General features: G+C 37.8%; 1 protein-coding gene across 9 annotated transcripts in view; it reads left to right on the plus strand.

Moving 5' to 3' along the window:
• PRIM2 (DNA primase subunit 2) overlaps positions 1-20,681 on the plus strand; it is a 278,733-nt gene that overhangs the window by 58,911 nt on the left and 199,141 nt on the right. For 7 of the 9 annotated variants that reach the window (XR_013830222.1, XM_079934631.1, XM_079934630.1 and 4 more), the window contains 2 exons: positions 10,822-10,917; positions 12,516-12,653. Coding sequence is in view for 8 of the 9 variants with exons in the window: in XM_079934631.1 (XP_079790757.1) it covers positions 10,822-10,917; positions 12,516-12,653 (234 nt within the window). In the remaining variant the exon portion in view is untranslated. Of the gene's footprint in view, positions 1-6,085; positions 6,105-10,565; positions 10,618-10,821; positions 10,918-12,515; positions 12,654-20,681 lie in introns of those variants that run through there. The other 2 variants (XM_079934637.1, XM_079934636.1) reach the window with 2 other exon arrangements.

The following is a 20,681-nucleotide window of genomic DNA, read 5'->3' on the forward strand; positions in this document are numbered from 1 at the left end:
GAGACTGCTAAAAGGTTTGTTTCTTGTTCATGCTTTACGTCTCCTGTGGGCCAGCGGTAGCCCTGCTCTGTGTCATTTTGGCGCCATGATTCAGGCGGATCGAGCAGCCTTCATCTGGAACTTTACCAGTTGCTGTGGTGGAAGGAGGAGAGAACTGGGTAAACCACGTGCTTGTAACTTGTTGGCTTGGTAGTGACATGTGTCACCTCTACTTACCTCTCACTGACTGAAGCAAGTCACATGGCTACATGTGAGTTCAGCAGGTAGGGGATGTGTAATCCCCCCTCAGTGAGGGACTCTGCACAGGGTGAACAGCAGGGCAGTCTACACAGACAGCCTCCGACACCTGTTCACCTGTGGGAACGTTTGCCGCTCCAGACCTCGCTCTTAATCCCCTTTCAGGATTGCTGGCAGAGGGAGCCTGCTCTCCCCATTCTTGGTCTGATGAAGAATACCAAAAAGAAAAAGATGCACACAACCCAGATCCTTAATTCTTTTACTAAGGAGTATGTAAAACAACATGATTATAAAATAAGGAAGTATAACTTTACCAAAACTGTTAGAGGTCTGTGTGATTTTTGCTTGAAAAAAGATTATACCATTACTGCATATACCATTTGAAACATTCAGGTACTTACTATTTCGTGGGTGGGTGTGGAAAATAGAGATTGAGGTAGGGGAATTGTGAGTAGTGGTGGAAAGAGAACTTCAAGGCTCAAATGTTCAGGGTCTTTGCTGATTGAAAATTAACCAGACTGAAGATGGAGCATCTCTGGAATAATAATGTAAGTCATTCTGGAAATGCGATTCCATTTAGAGAAGTTTGTTATATACTTCTGTTCAGGAAGATGTTAATTTGGGAAGCATAATATGCCTTGATTGTAAGGTGCTGTAGCGATAACCTAGCTAACTTTATTAGTTATTTTGTATACCCCCTAAAGACCAGTCATATGTTAGTTTAACTAATAAAATGACAAATTCATAGAAACCAGTTTAGTTTCAGGAAACATTTCACTTTATTTACTTAATTGAAATATAGTTGACTTACAACATCATTTTAGTTTCAGGTGTACAACATAATGATTTAATGTTTTTATACATTACAAAGTGATCACCACTATGCATCTTCTTACCATCTGTCACCATACACAGTTATTACAGTATTACTGACTGTATTTCCTATGCTGTACATTATATCCCTGTGACTTACTTATATTATAACTAGAAGTTTGTACCTCTTAATCACCTTCACCTATTTGCCCTTCCCCCTGTCCGCCTCCCCTCTGGCAAAAACTAGCTCGTTTTCTGTATCTGTGAGTCTACTTCTGTTCTTTGTTTGTTCTTTTGTTTGGGTTTTTAGATTCCACATATAGGTAAATCATGGTATTTGTTTTTCTCTCTCTGACTTTTTTCACTTAGCATAATACACTCTAGGTCAGTCTATGTTGTCACAAGTATCAAGATGTCATTCATGGCTGAATAATATTCCACTGTGTATATATATACCACATCTTCTTTATCCATTTGTCTATCAGTAGAGACTTAGATTGCTTCCATATCTTGGCTATTGTAAATAATGCTTCAGTGAACATAGGGGTGCATATATCTTTTTGAATTAATGTTTTTGTTTTCTTTCCAGGAGTGGAATTGCTGTATTGCATGGTAGTTTTATTTTTAATTTTTTGAGGCATCTCCATACTGTTTTCCACAGAGGCTGCACCAATTTACAATTTAATACACCAACAGTGTATTAGGGTTCCCTTTTCTCCACACCCTCCCCAAAATTTATCTTTTCGATAATAGCCATTCTGACAGGTATGAGGTGATAGCTCATTGTGGTTTTGATTTGCCTTTTCCTGGTGAGTAGTGATGTTCAGCATCTGTTCATGTGCCTGTCGGCCATCTGTTTGTCTTCTTTGGAAAAAATGTCTATTCATCTCCTCTGCCCAGTTTTTAATCAGATTGTTTGTTTTTGATATTAAGTTATATGAGTTGTTCATATATTTTGGATATTAACCCCATATCAGTTATCATTTGCAAATATTTTCTCCCATTCAGTAGGTGGCCATTTTGTTTTGTTGATAGTTTTCTTCATTCTGCAAAAGCTTTTTAGTTTGATGAAGTCCTATCTGTTTATTTTTGCTTTTGTTTTTCTTGACTGGGGTGACAGATCCAAAAAAAAGAAATTGCTGAGACTGATGTCAGACAACATACTACCTATGTTCTCTTCTACGAGTTTTATGCTTTCAGGTCTTACATTTAAGTCTTTAACCCATTTTGAGTTTATTTTTGTATATGGTGTTAGAAAATGGCCATTTCACTCTTTTGCATTTAGCTGTTCAGTTTTCCCAACACCATTTATTGAAGAGACTGTTTTTCCCTATTGTAAATTCTTGGCTTCTTTGTGGTAAATTAGTTGACCAAAAAAGTATGGGTTTATTTCTGGATTCTTAATTCTGTTCCACTGATCTATGTGTTTGTTTCTGCGGCAGTACCATACTATTTTGATTACTGTAGATTTGTAGTATGGTTGGAAATCAGGAGCATGATATTTCCAAGTTTGTTTTTCTTTCTCAAGATTGCTTTGAGTATTTGGGGTCTTTTATGGTTTCATACAAATTTTAGGCTATTCTAGTTAGGACTGTTCTAGTTCTGTGAAAAATGCCATGGGTATTTTGATAGGGATTGCATGGACTGTAGTTTTTTGGGGTAGTATGGGCATTTTAACAATATTTATTCTTTCATTTCATGAGCATGGTATATATTTCCAATTATTTGTATTGTCTTCATTTTCTTTCGTCACTGTCTTATGGTTTTCAGAGTACAGGTTTTTAGCCTCTTTGGTTAAATTTATTTCTAGGTATCTTATTTATTTTGATGCATTTGTAAATGGGATTTACTTAATTTCTCTTTCTGAGAGTTATTAGTGTACAGAAATGCAACAGATTTCTGTAATTTAATTTTATATTCTGCAACTTTACTGCATGAATTTATTAGTTCTAATAGTTTTTTTGCTGGAGTCTTAAGTTTTTCTACATGTAGTATGTCATCTGCAAATAGTAACAGTTTTACTTCTTCCTTCCAATTTGGATGCGTTTGATTTCTTTTTCTTGTCTGATTGCTATGGCTAGGATTCTAGTACTGTGTTGAATAAAAGTGGTGAGGATGGGCATCCATGTCTTTCAACTTTTCACCATCAAGTATAGTGTTAGCTGTGGGTTCGTTGTATGTAATCTTTATTATGTTGAGATATGTTCCCTCTATACACACTTTGTTAGGAGTTTTTTTTATCATAAATGGATGTTGGATTTTGTCAAATGCTTTTTCTGCATCTATTGAGATGATCATGTGATTCTTTTTCTTTGTTTTATTATTGTGGTTTAGCACATTGATTTGCAGATATTGAACCATCCTTGCATCCTGAGACTAAATCTCAGTCATGGTATATAATCCTTTTAATGTATTGTTGAATTTGTTTTACTAATATTTTGTTGAAGATTTTTTGCATTCCATATTCATCAGAGACAGTGGCTTGTTATTTTCTATTTTTGTAGTGTCTTTGTCTGGTTTTGTATCAGGGTGATATTGGACTTGTAGAATAAGTTTGGCAACATTTCTTCCTCTTCAATTTTTTGGAATAGTTTGAGAAGGATAACTCTTCTTTAAATATTTGATACAGTTCCTCTGTGAAGCCATCTGATCCTGGACTTCTGTTTGCTGGATTTTTTTTTTTTTATTACTGATTCAATTTCATTACTGGTAATTGGTCTGTTGAGATTTTCTATTTCTTCCTGATTCAGTTTTGGAAGATTGTGTGTTTTGAGGAATTTATCCATTATTACTAGGTTGTCCAATTTGGGGGCATGTAATTGTTTGTAGTAGTCTTTTATGGCTGTGTTTCTGTGGTATTGGTTGTAAATTCTCTTTCGTTTGTGATTTTGTTTATTTGGGCCCTCTCTCTTTTTTTTTTTTTTTTCACTTGATGAGTCTGGCTACAGGTTTGTCTATTTTCTTTATGTTTTCAAAGAACCAGCTTTTGGTTTCATTGATCTTTTCTATTTTTTTTTTTTTTTTTAGTCTCTATTTCATTTATATCCACTCTGGTCTTTTAATTTCCTTCCTTCTACTAATTTTAGGTTTTGTTGGCTCTTCTTTTTCTAGTTCCTTTAGGTGTAAAGTTAGATTGTTTATTTTAGTTGTTTTTGTTTCTTTTTTTTTTTTTGCGGTATGCGGGCCTCTCACTGTTGTGGCCTCTCCCGCTGTGGAGCACAGGCTCCGGACGCACAGGCTCAGTGGCCATGGCTGACGGGCCCAGCCGCTCTGCGGCATGTGGGATCCTCCCGCACTGGGGCACGAACCCAAGTCCCCGCATCAGCAGGCAGACTCTCAACCACTGCGCCACCAGGGAAGCCCTGTTTTTGTTTCTTGCGGTAGGCCTGTATCGCTATGAGCTTTTTTCTTAGAATTGCTTTTGCTGCATCCCATAGTTTTTGGATCATTTGGTTTCATTTTCATATGTCTCTAGGTATTTTTAAATTTCCTTTTTGATTTATTTGTTCACTGATTGGTTGTTTAGTAGCATGTTGTTCAGCCTCCACATGTTTTTGTTTTTCCAATTTTCTTCTTGTAATTGATTTCAAGTTTCAAACTGTTGTGATGTTGTGATCAGAAGAGGTGCTTGATATGATTTCAGTCTTCTTTAATTTATTGAGACTTGTTTTGTGGCCTAGCATATGATCTGTCCTGGAGAATGTCACATGTGCACTTGAAAAGAATGTGAGTTCTGCTTTTGGATGGAATGTTCTATACACACACACACACACACATACACACACACACATCTATTATGTCCATCTGGTCTAGTGCGTTAAGGTCAGTGTTTACTTATTGATTTTCTCTCTATCCATTAATGTAAGTGGGATATTAAAGTCCCCTACTATTATTGTATTACTGTCAGTTTCTCCCTTTATGTTTGTTAATGTTTGCTTTATATATTTATATGCTCCTATGTTGGGTGCATAAAGATTTACAAACATCATATCCTTTTGTTAGATTGACCTCTTTATCATTATGTAATGTCCTTCTTTATCTTTTGTTACAGCCTTTGTTTTAAAAAATCTTTTATCTTATACAAGTATTTCTCTCCCAGTTTTCTTTTCATTTTTTTCATGGAATATCTTTTTTCATTTCTTCACTTTCAGCCTGTGTGTGTCTTTAGATCTGAAGTGAGTGTCTTGTAGGCAGGCTATAAATGGGTCTTATTTTTTTTATCCATTCAGCTACCTTATATCTTTTTATTTGTGAGTTTAGTCCATTTACATTTAAAGTAATTTCTGATAGCTATGTACTTATTGCCATTTTGCTGTTGTTTTCTGGTTGTTTTTGTATTTCTCTTCCTTTCTTCTTCTCTTGTTCTCTTCTCTTGTGGTTTGATGATTTTCTTTAGTGCTATGTTTGGATTCCTTTATCTTTATTTTTTGTGTATCTCTTGTAGGGTTTTGGTTTTTGGTTACCATGAGGTTCATATATGTGTGTATATATATATGTGTGTGTGTGTGTGTGTGTGTGTGTGTGTGTGTGTGTATATATGTTTGTTTTAACCTGATGTTTGCTTAAGTTTGAATGCATTCTAAAAGCATTACTTTTTTACTCCTCCCATCTACATTTAATGTTTTTGGTGTCATATTTTACATCTTTTTATTTTGTGTGTCTCTTAATTGCTTATTGTAATTATAGTTGATTTTATGACTTTCTTCTTTTAATGTTCATACTAGCTTTTTAAATGGATGATCCACTGTCTTTACTATGTATTTGCCTTTAGCTGTGAGGTTTTTTTCTTTCATATATTTTCTTATTTCTAGTTATAGCCTTTTCTGCTTAAAAACCCTTTAACATTTGTAAGGCTGGTTTAGTGGTGATGAACTCTTAGTTTTTGCTTGTCTGGGAAACTCTTTAACTCTCCTTTGATTCTGAACAGTAGCCTTCCTGGCTGTTCTTGGTTGTAAGTTGTTTTCTTTCATTACTTTAAATGCAGCATGACACTCCCTTGTGGTCTGCAAAGTTTCGGCTGAAAAGTCAGCTGATAGCCTTTTGGGGGTTCCTTTGTATGTGACTCACTGTTTTTCTCTTGCTGCCTTAAAGTTTCTCTCCCTGTCTTTAACTTTTCCCATTTTAATTATGATATGTCTTGGTGTGGATCTCTTGGGTTCATCTTGTTTGGGATTTTATGCTTCCTGAACCTGCATGTGTGTTTTCTTCCCCAGTCTGGGGAAGTTGTCAGCCATAATTTTACTGAATAGGTTTTCTGCCCCTTTCTCCTTCTGGGCCCATAATGTGAATGTTAGTGCACTTGGTGTTGTCCTAGAGTTCCCTTAAATTATTCCCATTTTTAAAAATTCGTTTTTCTTTTTTCTGTTCTTATTGGTTGAGTTTCACTATTCTCTCTTCCTTGTTGCTTATGTGGTCTTATGTATCATCTAAAATGCTGTGTATTTCCTCTAATGTATTTTTCATTTCAGTTGTTGTATTCTTTAGCTCTGATTGGTTCTTATATATTCTAACTCTTTGTGAAGTTCTCATTGTGTTCCTCCATTCTTCTCCTGAGTTCTGCGAGCATCTTTGTGACCATGCTTTGAACTCTTTATCAGGTAAATTACTTATCTCCATTTCATTAGGGTTTTCCTCTGGGATTTTATTTTGTTCTTTTGTTTGGAACAGATTTCTCTGTCTCCTCATTTTGTTTGACTTTCTGTGTTTGTTTCTGTGAATTAGGTGAAACCTTATGTCTCTTGGTTTTGGAGGTGTGATCTTGTATAGGAGTATCCCCAGTGTAGACTGTATGTGCTGGTCAGCTTTGGCAGGCCAGGTGGAGTTGTAGTGGGGATGGGCTGGGGCTTTTCCAGGACATGTTGGGGCTGCTGCCTTGGTGGGATGATTGGTGCTGGAGTGGACCTGGGGTTTGCTGGGGTGGCCTTGGCAAGCTATCTAGAGCACTAGGCTCTTTTTAAACTGCAGCCTCTGTGCTGGGACTCCCAGTGAGTGAGTTTGTGTGTGAGCCCTTTAAAAGTGAAATTTCAATTTCCTTCAGCTCTCCTGTGCATAAGCCCTGCTGGTTTTCAAAGCTAGTTAAGTGGGCTCACCTACCCAGTGCCAGTCCCTGGGTCTGGTGTGCCCAATATGGGGCTCAAACCCTTCGCTCCTGAGGGAGGGCCTCTGAGTTTGTGATATCTCCTCCTGCTTGTGGCTTGCTGCTCTGGGGATGTGGGTCTTGACTAGATAGTGTCTCTGCCCCTTCTACCCTACTCAGTGTGTTTTTTTCTTTATATCCTTAATTGTACAAGAGCTCTTCTGCTAGTCTTCAGGTCATTCTCAGAGAGAGTTGTTGTATATATAGGTGTAGTTTTGGTGTGTTTGTAGGAGGAGGTGAGCTCAGGATCTTCCAGCTTTGCCATCTTATCATGATCATGTGGATCAAAAATGTTTCACTGTGTTCCTGGAAAACAAGCTAATCAAAATGTACATTACTGATAGTAATAATAAATATTTACCATTTATTAAAGGCATGCTATATGTTAGGCCTATTCTAGACACTTTACATACTTTATTTTACTTAATTCTGACAAAAAAGTTCATGAAACAGGTATTATTTTCTTCCTTTTACCAATGGAGAAACTGAGGTATGAAGAGGTTAATTCACTTTTTTAAGATTTGAACTTAGGTTTCTGCAGTTACAAAAACGATATACTTTCTACTCAGTTCCTCTGCTTTTATAATTGTTCCACTGTAGTTGTTTTTAACTCTTACATGAGATCCTTTGTTAGTAAAAGCAGGAAGCTGTTTAATTTTGTCTTGCTCTTTTGGAGAATGAGTTTTTTCTAGGCATCCAGTAGTTAACCTCATTAGGGAAGCCTGAGAAAGTGAAATATGCTCATATTTTTCCCAGTAGTTTTTATACCAGAAGCAGAAGAGAATACTCAAGATTATTTTAGAAATTTGAAATAATGAAGTTAATAGAAGTTTATACTAATTAATAAAGTTTCAGACAGTCATCCAACATTTTTCAGTGACAATTATTTTGTTTATTATTAAATAGCTAAATGAAGGTTTAGATGTGTGTGGCAAATGGATGAACTTTTTAATTCACCAAGGAAAAACAATATTTACTGAAAGGCTATCATGTAGGAAATGACATTAATTTCAGCTAGAATGTGCATTATTTGGAATGCACCCAGTTACTTTGGGTGAACAGTTTAGAAACACATTGAATCCCTTAGAATTTTATTCATTATTTCTAATCTAAGTAAAGTCCAGGTAATTTTTTTTCTAGTTTTTTGGGGGGTGGGGGAAGATTTCAGTGAAAGACAGTCTTACCACATTCTTTAATAATCTACTCTAGTTTTCATTCAAGACCTTGAATTTTGTTTAAATTGAGCCTTGACTATATACCTAAGGTAGAAGAGTGTTTGGAACATTAAGTCTCTTGTAAGTAAAGTATTCTGTTGTATGACAGTTGAGCTGAAGTGTGCTTCCCCTGCTTACCTGACAGTTACTTGGTGAGCAGTTAATTGCTTATAAACACCTGTGGTATTGTTAATACAAATATTTGAGTTGAGTTTAGGGAAAGAGAGGTACTATATTCCCCTATATTCGTGGAGAAGTCTTAGTGGTTCTTATATATTGCTGTGGGATTTGTTCAGTTAAAACCCCAGATATTATCATGGCAAACATCTGTATGTTCAAAGTTATCTAATTCTTTGTTGCTATAATAAGTGATTGTAAAAGGGATGTGGTGGGTTAAACACATTTGGCCTCAACTTCAGTATTGCCAGATCCAGTCAAAACCATTTGGGCAAAAAACGATCCATGCAATCACCTATGATTATCCCCATTAATGGTGGGGAGAACAGGCATGTGTATTTAATTTTTATTTAATTTCAAATAAGTAAGCGTTCACTGCACAAATTTGAAATAGTTTTTATATTTAAATTGGAAATCACTTAAAGATAGTGAAAGATCATCACGAGGATGTACAGATACCTTGTTCCCTTTCACTATGTCTCCCTGGTCAGTTTCTCACTTTATCAGTTGCTGTTTGTGAATTACAGCTTGGCTCTGAAACATACCTGCCTCTTCTCAAATAGTCTTTGCATTGTGTATCTGGTGGTATATTTGAGCTTGGAAGGATTTGTCCTATGGAATGCGGAGTAAAAGGTAAATAGTCAATTTTGTAGAGAAGTTACTATCAACAGGTATATGTAAACAAAGCCAATACTAAAGGAAAATAATCTGGTGTTAGCTCTTAGAGAAATATTTGCTATTGCTAAAACTCAATTTAAACACTCTAGAATGAGTGTTGATTGTATATAATGTGTGCTGTGACACCCTTTAAAATTTTTGCCTATTGAGACTTCTCATGACATCTAGTTATATTACATTTTTAGTTTTTGTATTTTTATCCTGTCCATTACCAAAAAGGAATTGAGGTGGTAGTTTTCAGTTGATGACTCTCTTGCACTGATTTTTGATGATACATGTTTGTTTGTTCAGTGCTCTCAAATACAATAATAATGAAAATGTTTGAAATACTTTGAGAATTACGAAAATGTGACAGAGACACGAAGTGAGCAAATACTGTTGGAAAAATGGTGCCAATAGACTTCCTCAACACAGGGTTGCCACAAACCTTCAATTTGTTTAAAAAAAAAAAAGAGTAATATCTGGGAAGCACAATAAAGCCAAGTGCAATAAGACGAGATACGATCGTATTTATTGGCCCTTCAAATTTTCTCAGTTGTAAAGCGTGTGTTCATATCTTTTGATCATTTTTCTATTGGGTTGACTGTCTTTTTCTATCTTGGCTTTCCTTGGCACTTTGTGTGTCCCTATACATTCTAGAAGCAACACAGACACATAAACTATTGTGATTTTGCTTGAGAGTATATTGATTCTGCAGGTTAATTTGAGGAGAATTGGTACATTTATAGTATTACATCATCTGGTGCATGTTTATGGATGTCTCTCGGTTATTTAGGTTTTCTCCAGTTTCCTTCAGTAAGGTTTTACATTTTTTTTTTTCCTAGAGGTCTTGACCATCTTTTGTTAGATTTATTCCTAAATACTGATAGTTTTAATCCCATTATGAATGGTAGTTTAAAAAAAATCCATTATTAAAGTGGGCTGCTGGCAGATAGAAATACAATTGGTTTTTCTGTATATGACATTGTAGCCAGATACCTTGCTTAATTAGGTCAGTAGGTCTAATAATTTATCTGTGGATTTTTCTGGATTTTCTAAGGATTCTAATCACATAATATGTAAATAATGACAATTTTGTTTCTTTTTTCCAATCCTTATACTTTTCTTTTCGTTTTACCAATCTGGTTCCCACTGATGGAGTCTTATTTCCTTGTGTGTGTGTTTTCTCTGTGTGCTAGAGATTGTATTTGGGGAGTTATTTGGAGGACTATACTAAGCCCTAGGAGAATTGTATATTTCTTCAGAAAGGTTTTCATTTTCTCCTTTCATGAGTCTGTGGGTGCAGCTAGTCCAGGATATTGTTTCTCTGCTACTGTTCTTTCGATATGTGTCCTCAGAAATTGACAGAGTAGAAATTTGAAAGTATATTGAATTTAAATTTTCTTCTATATTTTGGCTTCATTAATGATAGTAACGACTTAATAATCATATTAGGAATGATTTCAGATACCAGGGTTTTAAAAGTTTTGAAAAAGTATAGAATCTTCACTAGAACAGGAAAGTGCTTTATTGAAACTGAATGCAGAGTTTTAATTTTTAAACGATATAAAATATGTTTCCTTTTAGATAAGTGATGAAGATAAGACTCTCCGAGAACAGGATATTATGGCTTCATCACACAGTTTAGGTGGGGTTCAGTTGGAGCTGGAATCAGTTTATAAGGTAGGTACGCTTTTAAAGTACTTCCTAGGTTTTGTTAAATGTATCACATTGAGCTCCTATCCGTGTTTTATTGACGCATTTGTGTAGCCTCTTGTGGGCGCAGCCTCTCCCCCTTCTGTTCGGATGTTGTCTTCGCCCCCCGGATGTGCTGTGCTCTCCGCCCCGGGCTGCGCTGCACCGACCCCTGGCGCTGCTCGGGTGCCGACCCACTGCGGGCCACGCTCTCCTCACTGTGCTCAGCCTCGGGCTGCGCTGGGGCTGGGAAGCCCTGCAACGCCCCTCTTCCCCGGCCCCTTGTTCCCTACGCCGCCTCCGCGCGGGAGCCTCTCCTCCCTCCCGGGTGCCCTGGGGCCCCGGCCTTCTTCCCCCTGCCCGGGTCCGGCCCCTGCCCCCACACCGCCATCCGCGCACCCTCAGCACAGACTCCTGCCTGTGTGAGCCAGGTGCAGGGCTGCGGGGCTGAGGACCTCCCGAAGCAGGGGAGGGGCGGCTATCTGCCGCCCATGCCTGGTGTCTGGTGCGGGTCCTGCCACCACGGGCACTCCATCCCTACCTCCCCCGCTCCCCCCACCCCCACCCCAGTCTGGCCAGCGTCCTCCTGCAGGGCGTGTTTGTCCACGTGAGTCCGTCTTGTTTCTTCAACCAAGTGGTGAACTGCTTCAGGGCAAGGACTGTGTGCTGGATGTAGAAATCTGTAAATTAATTAGAAACTTTCTGTAAAAACACATGATCTGATTATTGTGTGGTGTCATTGAATACATTGAAGAATTATGGGCATATAGATTTAACTCTTCCATAAAACTTGGGTGAATAGGGTATTTGGGGAATCTTTTTTTTTTTTTAACCTAGTTTTTTTATCTCATTTTTAAGAAGTAGAAAAACTCTGTTGAAGAGTAAGGATGAGTTTTGCAATTTATTAATACCATTACCATAATCTCATCTCTTAAAATTTTACCATAGTTCATAGGACTTTAAAAAGTGTAAGTAGAATAGTATTTATTAGGTTTTTAAAAAAATATTTACTGGCAAGTACTTATTTTAAAGATAAAACTGGACATTTATTATTATTTCCATTTCTTAGTGTTGAGATTAGCTTTTCCAATATATTTCTCTGGAGAAAGAGTGGAAACATAGATGAAGAAATTTGGAATTACTTTACTTACTGGTAATTTTTAGCACTGAACATATTGTATACACATTGGATTCCACTTGATACAGAACAAAATGTGGACTATGTCACGTGAGAGGAATGCAGTGTACCCAGAGGGCTTGAGCTGGGAATTTGAAATCCTGGTGATTATAATTTGTAAATTGATGAGTTAAGAATGAAAATAAAGCATTTTAACTTGGCTTATTATTTTTTGAAAGATCTACTCTAAAACAAACACATTTTCCGCCTGCCACTCCTTCCTAATGCTGTTGTTTACTTACAAGGAGTATAAATTGATCTTCTTGCTTTTTTTTTTCTTTAGATCTGCTAGGACTAATGATTTTCTCAGAGGAGGGATTTTGTTTAGCCTTAGTACTTACGAAGACGTAGGAGAATTTCGTAATGACAGGTACTGACTTATTTTCCCTGTTTTTCACACTGAATTCAGATCCCTTTTGCTGATGCTCTGGATTTGTTCAGAGGAAGGAAAGTCTATTTGGAAAATGGCTTTGCTTATGTACCACTCAAGGACATTGTGGCTATCATCCTTAATGAATTTAGAACCAAACTGTCCAAGGCTCTGGCTGTAAGTATTTTACTTTGTTTCCATATTTCCATGTTCACTTTATTTCTATATGTTCATGTTTTCAGTTACATACTCTTGATAGTTTTGTTCTGTACTTCTTAAAAAATAGTTTAATTTTTATAATAATATTCAGATTGCTTATGATGCTGTACTGTTACTTGTAGAACTCCTAGGTTTTAATTTTTTTAAAATTTATTTTATTGAAGTATAGTTGACTTACAAGGTTGAGTTAATTTCTGCTGTACAGCAAAGTGACTCAGTTATGCATATATATATTCTTTTCCATTATGGTTTATCACAGGGTATTGAATATAGTTCCCTGTGCTATACAGTAGGACCTTGTTGTTTATCCATTCTATAATAGTTTGTGTCTGCTAACCCCAAACTCCCAATCCATCCCTCCCCCTTGGCAACCACAAGTCCATTCTCTATGTCTGTGAGTCTGTTTCTGTTTCATAGATAAGCTCATTTGTATCATATTTTAGATTGCACATATAAGTGCTGTCATATGGTATTTATCTTTCTCTTTCTGACTTACTTCACTTAGTGCGATAATCTCTAGCAGCCATCCATGTTGCTGCAAATGACATTTCATTCCATTCCATTTTATATGTGTACCACATCTTCTTTATCCACTCATCTGTTGATGAACATTTAGGTTGTTTCCACGTCTTGGCTATTTTAGTAATGCTGCTATGAACATAGGGGTGCATGTAGTTTTTTGAATTATGGTTTGTCTGGGTATATGCGTAAGAGTGGGATTGCTGGATCATAAGGCAACTCTATTTTTAGTTTTTTAAGGAACCTCCAATACTGTTTTCCATAGTGACTGTACCAGCTTAAATTCCCACCAACAGTGTAGGAGGGTTCACTTTTCTCCACACCCTCTCTAGCATTTGTTGTTTGTAGACTTTTTAATGCCATTCTGACTGTTGTGAGGTGATACCTCACTGTAGTTTTGATTTGCTTTTTCCTAATAATTAGTGATGATGAGCATCCTTTTATGTGCCTATTGGCCATCTGTATGTCTTCTTTGGAGCAATGTTTATTTAGATCTTCTGCCCATTTTTTGATTGGGTTGTTTGTTTTTTTGTCATTGAGTTATATGAGCTGTTTGTGTATTTTGGAAATTAAGCCCTTGTTGGTCACATCATTTGCAAATATTTTCTCCCAGTCCATAGGCTATCTTTTCGTTCTATTGATGGTTTCCTTTGCTGTGCAAGTGTGGTTTTTCTTTCTTTTGCTTGTAAGGTTGATTAGGTCCCATTTGTTTATTTTTCCTTTTATTTCTATTGACTTGGGAGAATGACCTAATAAAACATTGGTACAATTTATGTATGATAATGTTTTACCTATGTTCTCTTCTAGGAGTTTTATGGTGTCATGTCTTATATTTATGTATTTAAGTAGGTTTTTTTTTTTAATTTAGTTTTTTGGCTGTATTGGGTCTTCATTGCTGCACACGGGCTTTCTCTAGTTGCGGTGAGTGAGGGCTACTCTTCGTTGTGTGCAGGCTTTCTCATTGCGGTGGCTTCTCGTTGCAGAGCGTGGGCTCTAGGCACGTGGGCTTCAGTAGTTACAGCACACGGGCTCAGTAGTTGCAGCACGTGGGCCCTAGAACACGTGGGCTTCAGTAGTTGTGCTGCGTGGGCTCGGTAGTTGTGGTGCACGGGCTCTAGGGCATGTGGGCTTCAGTAGTTTTGTAGTAGTTGTGGCTCGCGGGTTCCAGAGCGCAGGCTTTGTGGCACACGGGCTTAGTTGCTCTGCAGCATGTGGGATCTTCCCAGACCAGGGATCATCCCCTGCATTGGCAGGCGGATTCTTAATCACTGTGCCACCAGGAAAGTCACTTTAAGTAGGTTTTTATTTGTTACTACTCATGGTTAATTTTGTCATTTTTTTCTTTCTCCTAGTAATACTATTGGTGAGATGATTAATTTTGTGAACAGCCTTTGTCTCTTCAAGATTGTGTCTTTTTTTCCTTGGAGATGGATGTCATATGTGACCCTTAACAATTAGTATGGCCTGTGGTAGATATAACCCCTAGATTTCTGTTCTAAATTGTTATTTTGTGTCAGTAGAGGGCAATGTAGAAGAAAGTCTTTATGTTTAATTAGGAAAAGCAGTACTAGGTTAGTGCTACAATAAACAGCCCGCTGCTGGGTGAAATTGGAGGTAGCTGAGTTAAATAAATGACATAATCAGTGCTTTTTAAGAGATTTGTTTAAACAGACACTTAAGTGATAACATCTTAAAAATACATTTTTCAGTGTTGTTTGTTAATCTGAGTGTAGTTTTCTTTTGTACTTTTTTGGGACACTTTTTTGGGTACTTAGTGTTTAGTACATAACTTCAAAGTTATGTGCTGTGGCTCTTTTTAAGCTGTACCGATTACTGTATAAGCAAAGGCCAACCTTTCCTTTTGAGTTAAAACTTATAATTTTTTCTGGTATTGTTTTTATTCTGAAAACAATAACTTTTACTCAGTCCTACTTTGTATTGGTGCCAAAAGCCTCATTTTCTAAAATACTGGGTTGGCCAAAAAGTGCTTGGCTTTCTCCTGGGTAGGTCAGGGCCCGAGTCTGGTTGAGAGGTTGTCCATAGAGCCTTTTGCCTCGCCGTGAAGGAGAGTGGATGGAGGGGGTTGCCTGGGAAGCTGTCCTGACAGCTTTGGAGTCTGAAGCTCTGGGAGGAAGGGAAGGTGTTGCTTTTAGGCTGTGGCAAAGGGGAAATTAAACCCATTGTGATGGTTTCTTGATTACAGTCCTTTCCAGTGAGGAAGGTTTTGACCTTGAAGTATGTAATTGAAAGAATTTGGAAATATCCTTGTAGGATGAGAAGAATTGTCCTAAAGATTTAGAAAAAGGTATTCTAATTTGTGGTAGAGGAAGAAATAAATGGTGCTGGGGAAAGTCTAAGTTGATAGAAGAATTTTACCCCAGGTGACATCTGCAATCTTGTTGTTAGTCTTTGATCATGTGATTTATATTATAAGATAACAAATCTGGCTTTTGAGCATGCTTTAGGACTAGTAAAAGATGGGCATTATGTTCTTATTTGATAAGAGCTCTTTTCTCACCCTGCTGATCCGTGAGACTCAGCTGTGGCACTGCTTCCTCCAGGAAGCCCCCCTGAGCCCCAGGATTGTACTGAGTGTGTCTCCTTTGTGCCCCCACAGCATTCTGCACACTACCAAACTGCAGTGAGATTACTCCAGTTAGCGTTTTTCTTCTCAACTACAATGTAAGCTTTTTGAGAGTAAGGGCTTGGTCTTAAACTTTTCTCTCTACGTAACATAGGGTCAGTGCTCAATAACATTTTGTTGGACTGATAGATACTGAATAATGAAGATGACTCTTACTGTCCGCACATAGTTTACTGCTTGTCTGTGATCTCATTTGATCCTCACCACAAGTCTCTGAGATGGATGAGGATGACCGTCTGCATCACACAGGCTAGGAAAGTGCTGCTCAGAGAGGCCAGGTAGTTTGTCCAGTGTCTTTTTGGCCAGTAATTGCTGCAGCGATAAGTGGATCTCGGGTTTTCTAATTGTGATTCTTAGGATCTTTTGATGAAAAACTGTGCCTTTATGAGTAGTTGTATTATCAGGGGATTTAGATCTTCAAACTCAGGAAATATTGAAAGGTAAGTGTATTAGGGTCCAGTTACAGAGCAGGCAAAAAGGGTGAATTTGGAGTTGAGATGCAATAAATTGATAACCAGTTAGGGAAAAGAATGAGGGAAAGATATATTTCTTTGCTTCACATAACAATTTTAGAACCTTTAGCCAGTTCTCTCAGTTAATGGTTTTTTTTTTTTTAATAACTTTTTATTTGTTCACCCACGTATTGTTTTCAGTACTAGGGATATAATACTTAATAGGATAGATGAAATTTCTTCTCTTATAAAACTTATACCAGTTACCAAAGAAATAAACAATAACAATATTATATGTGACATGAAGGAGCCAGCAGAGCAAAAGTAGAGGAAAGTACATTCTAGGCAGGAGCGGTCACTGATGCCAAGGCCCCAAGGAGAGAGGGTTGGCATTTTTGCACAATGCTGGAGCGTAGTGAGCTAGCGGGGAGCTGTACAGAATGAGACGGCAGCGTTGCAGGACTTTGAATAAACCGGGGTAGAGAGATTGATTTTTTAGCCTAATGTAGTGGAAAACCATTGGATAGTTTTGGAAAAGGGAGTGATATAATCTGATTTATATTTAGAATAGGTTACTGTGGCTGAAAACCACTTTGGAGGGTATAGAAAGAATGGCAGTAGGAAGACTAGTTCAGAATTTTATCACTTTGATCTAGATAGTGGCTGGAAAGAGGCTGGTTGTGGTGGTGATGATTCAGAGAACTCTCTGGATTTCAGTTACTTTCTTGAAGTGCTGTTGACACACTGGGTGTGAGAGAAAAAGAGGAAATCAGGATAAAAACAATAATGATAGCTTATACTTAATGAACATTTAATATTTGCCAGGTGCTGTTCTAAATGCTTCACATGAGCTTCACATTTCATCTTCACAGTAATCCTGTTAGGTGGGTACCATTTTCAGTCTCTGAGGCGTACAGTCTGCACAGCTAAGTGAGGAGCCAGGGCAGGGTTTGCATCCATGCAGCCTGGCTTCAGTCTTTACTCCTGACCACTGTGTTGCACTGCCCAGATTCTTGGCCAGAGTGACTGATTAGAGGGTGATGTCTTTTACCACGATGTGGAAGACTGTGTGAGAAGTCCACAGGCTAAAACCAGGAGTTCTGCTCTGATCATGTTAAGCAGGAGGTGCTTGTCAGTCATCCAGATGGTGATGGCAAGTGTGAAGTTGGGTTTAAGTCTGGATTTCTGGGGAGGGTAAAGTGAAGCCCTGAGACGTAGGGGGTCACACGGCCGAGCTTGGGTTTTCACACACTTCCACTCTGTGTCACTGGTGGAGCGTGCTTGCTTTGTTTTTAGAAAATGGGCAGCTTCTTAAGTTGTAGCTGAATATCTTTAAGGCAGATTCTCTTTTTTCTCACATCATGTGACTAATTTCACTTTCTGTGGGTGAGATTCATCATTAGAAGGTGCTGGTAAAACTTTAGAAAACAGACTTTCAGAAAATATATTTATTCTAATTTAGAGATAGAAAGAGAACTTCGGAGAAGCTCCCTGGGAAATAACTGACAGCAAGTAAGCAGCTTTCTTGGGAGTCACAGAGGAAAGTAAGGATTTTCTTTTTTTGAAAAGGATTTTCTTTTTCACATGTTTAGAATAGTAGTTGGATGTGTGACTCACCAAGTATTTGTTGCTTTGGAAAAATACTCTTTGTAGGCACTTGATCAAGTAATTTTTTATTTCTACAGAGCTTAGAATCCTCTTAAATCTTTTATCCTCTTTTTAAAAGCAGTGTTCAGTTTAGTTCCTTAAGCTGTGCTTAAATATAATTAATTTTCTTGAATGGTTACTTACTTTGTAATCATATAAGAATTTTCTTTGTCTTATTTGTGTCTAGTTGATTTCCTTTGGTTTTGGATTGATTAATATGTCTTTTCCAGTATTACTTCCTGGTTATTTAATGTTATTTTAAAGAGATTGCAGTGGACCAGTCAGTGTAGCTGCTAATCCTTCACTTCTGCCTTTACTCTCAGGCACCAGCCCATTCATTCTCCCCTGGTGCTGAGCTCTAGGAAACAAAGCAGTGCAGTTAAAAGCCATGAAACTATCGATAACAGAAAAACCATTCATTTTTGGGGAAAAAATAAACATCCTCTTTTTACTTTGAGACACGCTTGTTGACTGAGGATGCTAAATTGAATGTTGCTCTTTAGATTGTAGAGGACCTAGTAACCGAAGTGAGTATTTCAAGGTAGGGTGTGGGGTCAGGCAGGCCCACTGGATCCCACAGATGAACAAGTCATTACAAGTGAGTCTTGGCATCTTTCTCCATATGTATTGTATTGGGTTGGCCAAAAAGTTCGTTCGGGATTTTCATAATATCTTACGGGAAAATCCAAAGGAACTTTTTGGCCAACCCAGTATTTTAGAAAATGAGGCTTTTAGCACCATCACAAAATAGGATTGAGTAAAAGTTATTGTTTTAGTGGAATATTCTAGGTTTTTGATAGGCTAGCTTAGATCCGTTGGAAAAAAAATCAGTTATATATATATTATATATATATGTGTGTATATATATATATATATTATATATATATATATATATATGGTGCTTAAAAAATTCCAAAGTGCTATATATTTTTCAGGTGTTCATTTGAAGGGGCTAGTTCATGTGAAGAATAGAATTTTAAGGGGTTTGAATTTTTCCCTGTGGTGCTTAGTACAATTTTGCACTTTGTGTTTATGGAAATTATTGGTGGCAAAAATTTTAATGATTCACTTATTTCTAGTTGCTAGCAAATGTTAGCAGCACATCGACATAGGATTTTTAGAGCAGCACAGGATTTTAGAGTTGTGTGATAATCATTTGTGTGTTATCTTGCCCTCATTCTTGGCTCCTAGAATCCAAACTTGAGGTTTATAGATATCAGTGGACATGCATGTTTGTCCTATTGTGTATGGTAGCGCTTTAGCCTTCTTTCATAAGGAGCTCTCAATAAAACTTACCAGTCAGGCCTCTTCATTTTGCGCATGAAAGTTTAGCCCCGCAAAGGCTTGGGTGGCTTACCAAAATTCTTGTGGCTGATTGGTGAAGGACTTGGGTTCTTCACTGTGGGTCTCCCATAACTCCTTAAAGTCAGTGCCTTTTTTTCATAGATTGTTGCCTCTCCCCAGGCGCAGTCAAATACCTCTGCCCCTCTACTGCTCTCTTATTCACCCTCAAGTGTTCTATGACATGTTTTACATGTAGGCTTCTCCAGGGTAGGGACTGAGCCCTGTTCAGCTTCTCCAGGGTGGGGACTAAGCTCTGTTCAGCTTCTGCAGGTAGGACTGAGCCCTATTCAGCTTCTCCAGGGTAGGGACTCAGCCCTGTTCAACTTCTCCAGGTAGGGACTGAGCCCTGTTTGGCTTCTGCAGGGTAGGGACTCAGCCCTGTTCAACGTCATTCTCTCTGATGCCTAGCACAGTACCTTGAGAAGAGCAGGTGCTCAGGATCTGGTGAATTACCCTGTGAGAGCTGCATGTTTGTGTTTTCTCCAGATTGTTGAAAAAAGTACGTGAAATGATGTTGCACTTCAGTGTCCTGTTTATAAAAGGAAAGAGTGAAGCACCTCAGATGTGGGAAGGGCTGTGCATGCAGAATATTTCTGCAGTCTCTGTTGGGAACGTCTGTGGCTGCAGTACCCTGCTTCCTAAGAACCGCTGCAGTTGGCTGCGGGGGTTACAGTTGTTACTCTTTTGACAGGTTTTCTCTGGAGTATGTAATACGTGAGGTTATATTTTGTCTAGAAATTTATGATGCAGCCTCAGCCAGGTTTAAACTCTAGCTGAGAACAGCAGCTTCTCTTTTCATGGTTGAACTAACTTTCCAGAGTAATTCTTAGGTTACTATTTCTGTGGTCACCTTTGTGTCCCCTGTGCACCCTTCCCCCCACTCACAGAAGAATGACCCTGTACTCCTCTATAAACACTCCTGTTCCTCAGATCATTGATCATATTTAACAATTATAATTACCCCTTTTAACACTTCAGCCCAGATTGGCTAGAAGATACTTAGTATTTTTACACACTATTTATAGTGTTTTTTTTCCACTGAGCTGCATTGCTTTCATTGACACTTGAGTGCACTGAAACACAGATTTTTATCCCTGTTACTCACTTGTGATGAGAAAATATCTGCAGATTCAGTTGCTAGGAAACAGCTGAATACTGAAATAGGTTTTTTTGGGGGGGGGGGGTCCTTGTAAATTCAATTCTTTGACAGTTCTACTCTCATAGAGCAAAAAATTTATTCAGTCTCTACAAAGAAAGATGCATCACCTGTTAGTTTTCCAATATAAAAATTTTGCACAGGGGGAGCTAGGAATACGAATACAGTTTTGTTCCAGGATTGATTAAATTTTGAGAGTGTAATTTTTCACAGTGACTGGACAT

Source organism: Stenella coeruleoalba, assembly GCF_951394435.1.
Source record: "Stenella coeruleoalba genome assembly, chromosome: 10".
Classification (NCBI taxonomy): domain Eukaryota; kingdom Metazoa; phylum Chordata; class Mammalia; order Artiodactyla; family Delphinidae; genus Stenella; species Stenella coeruleoalba.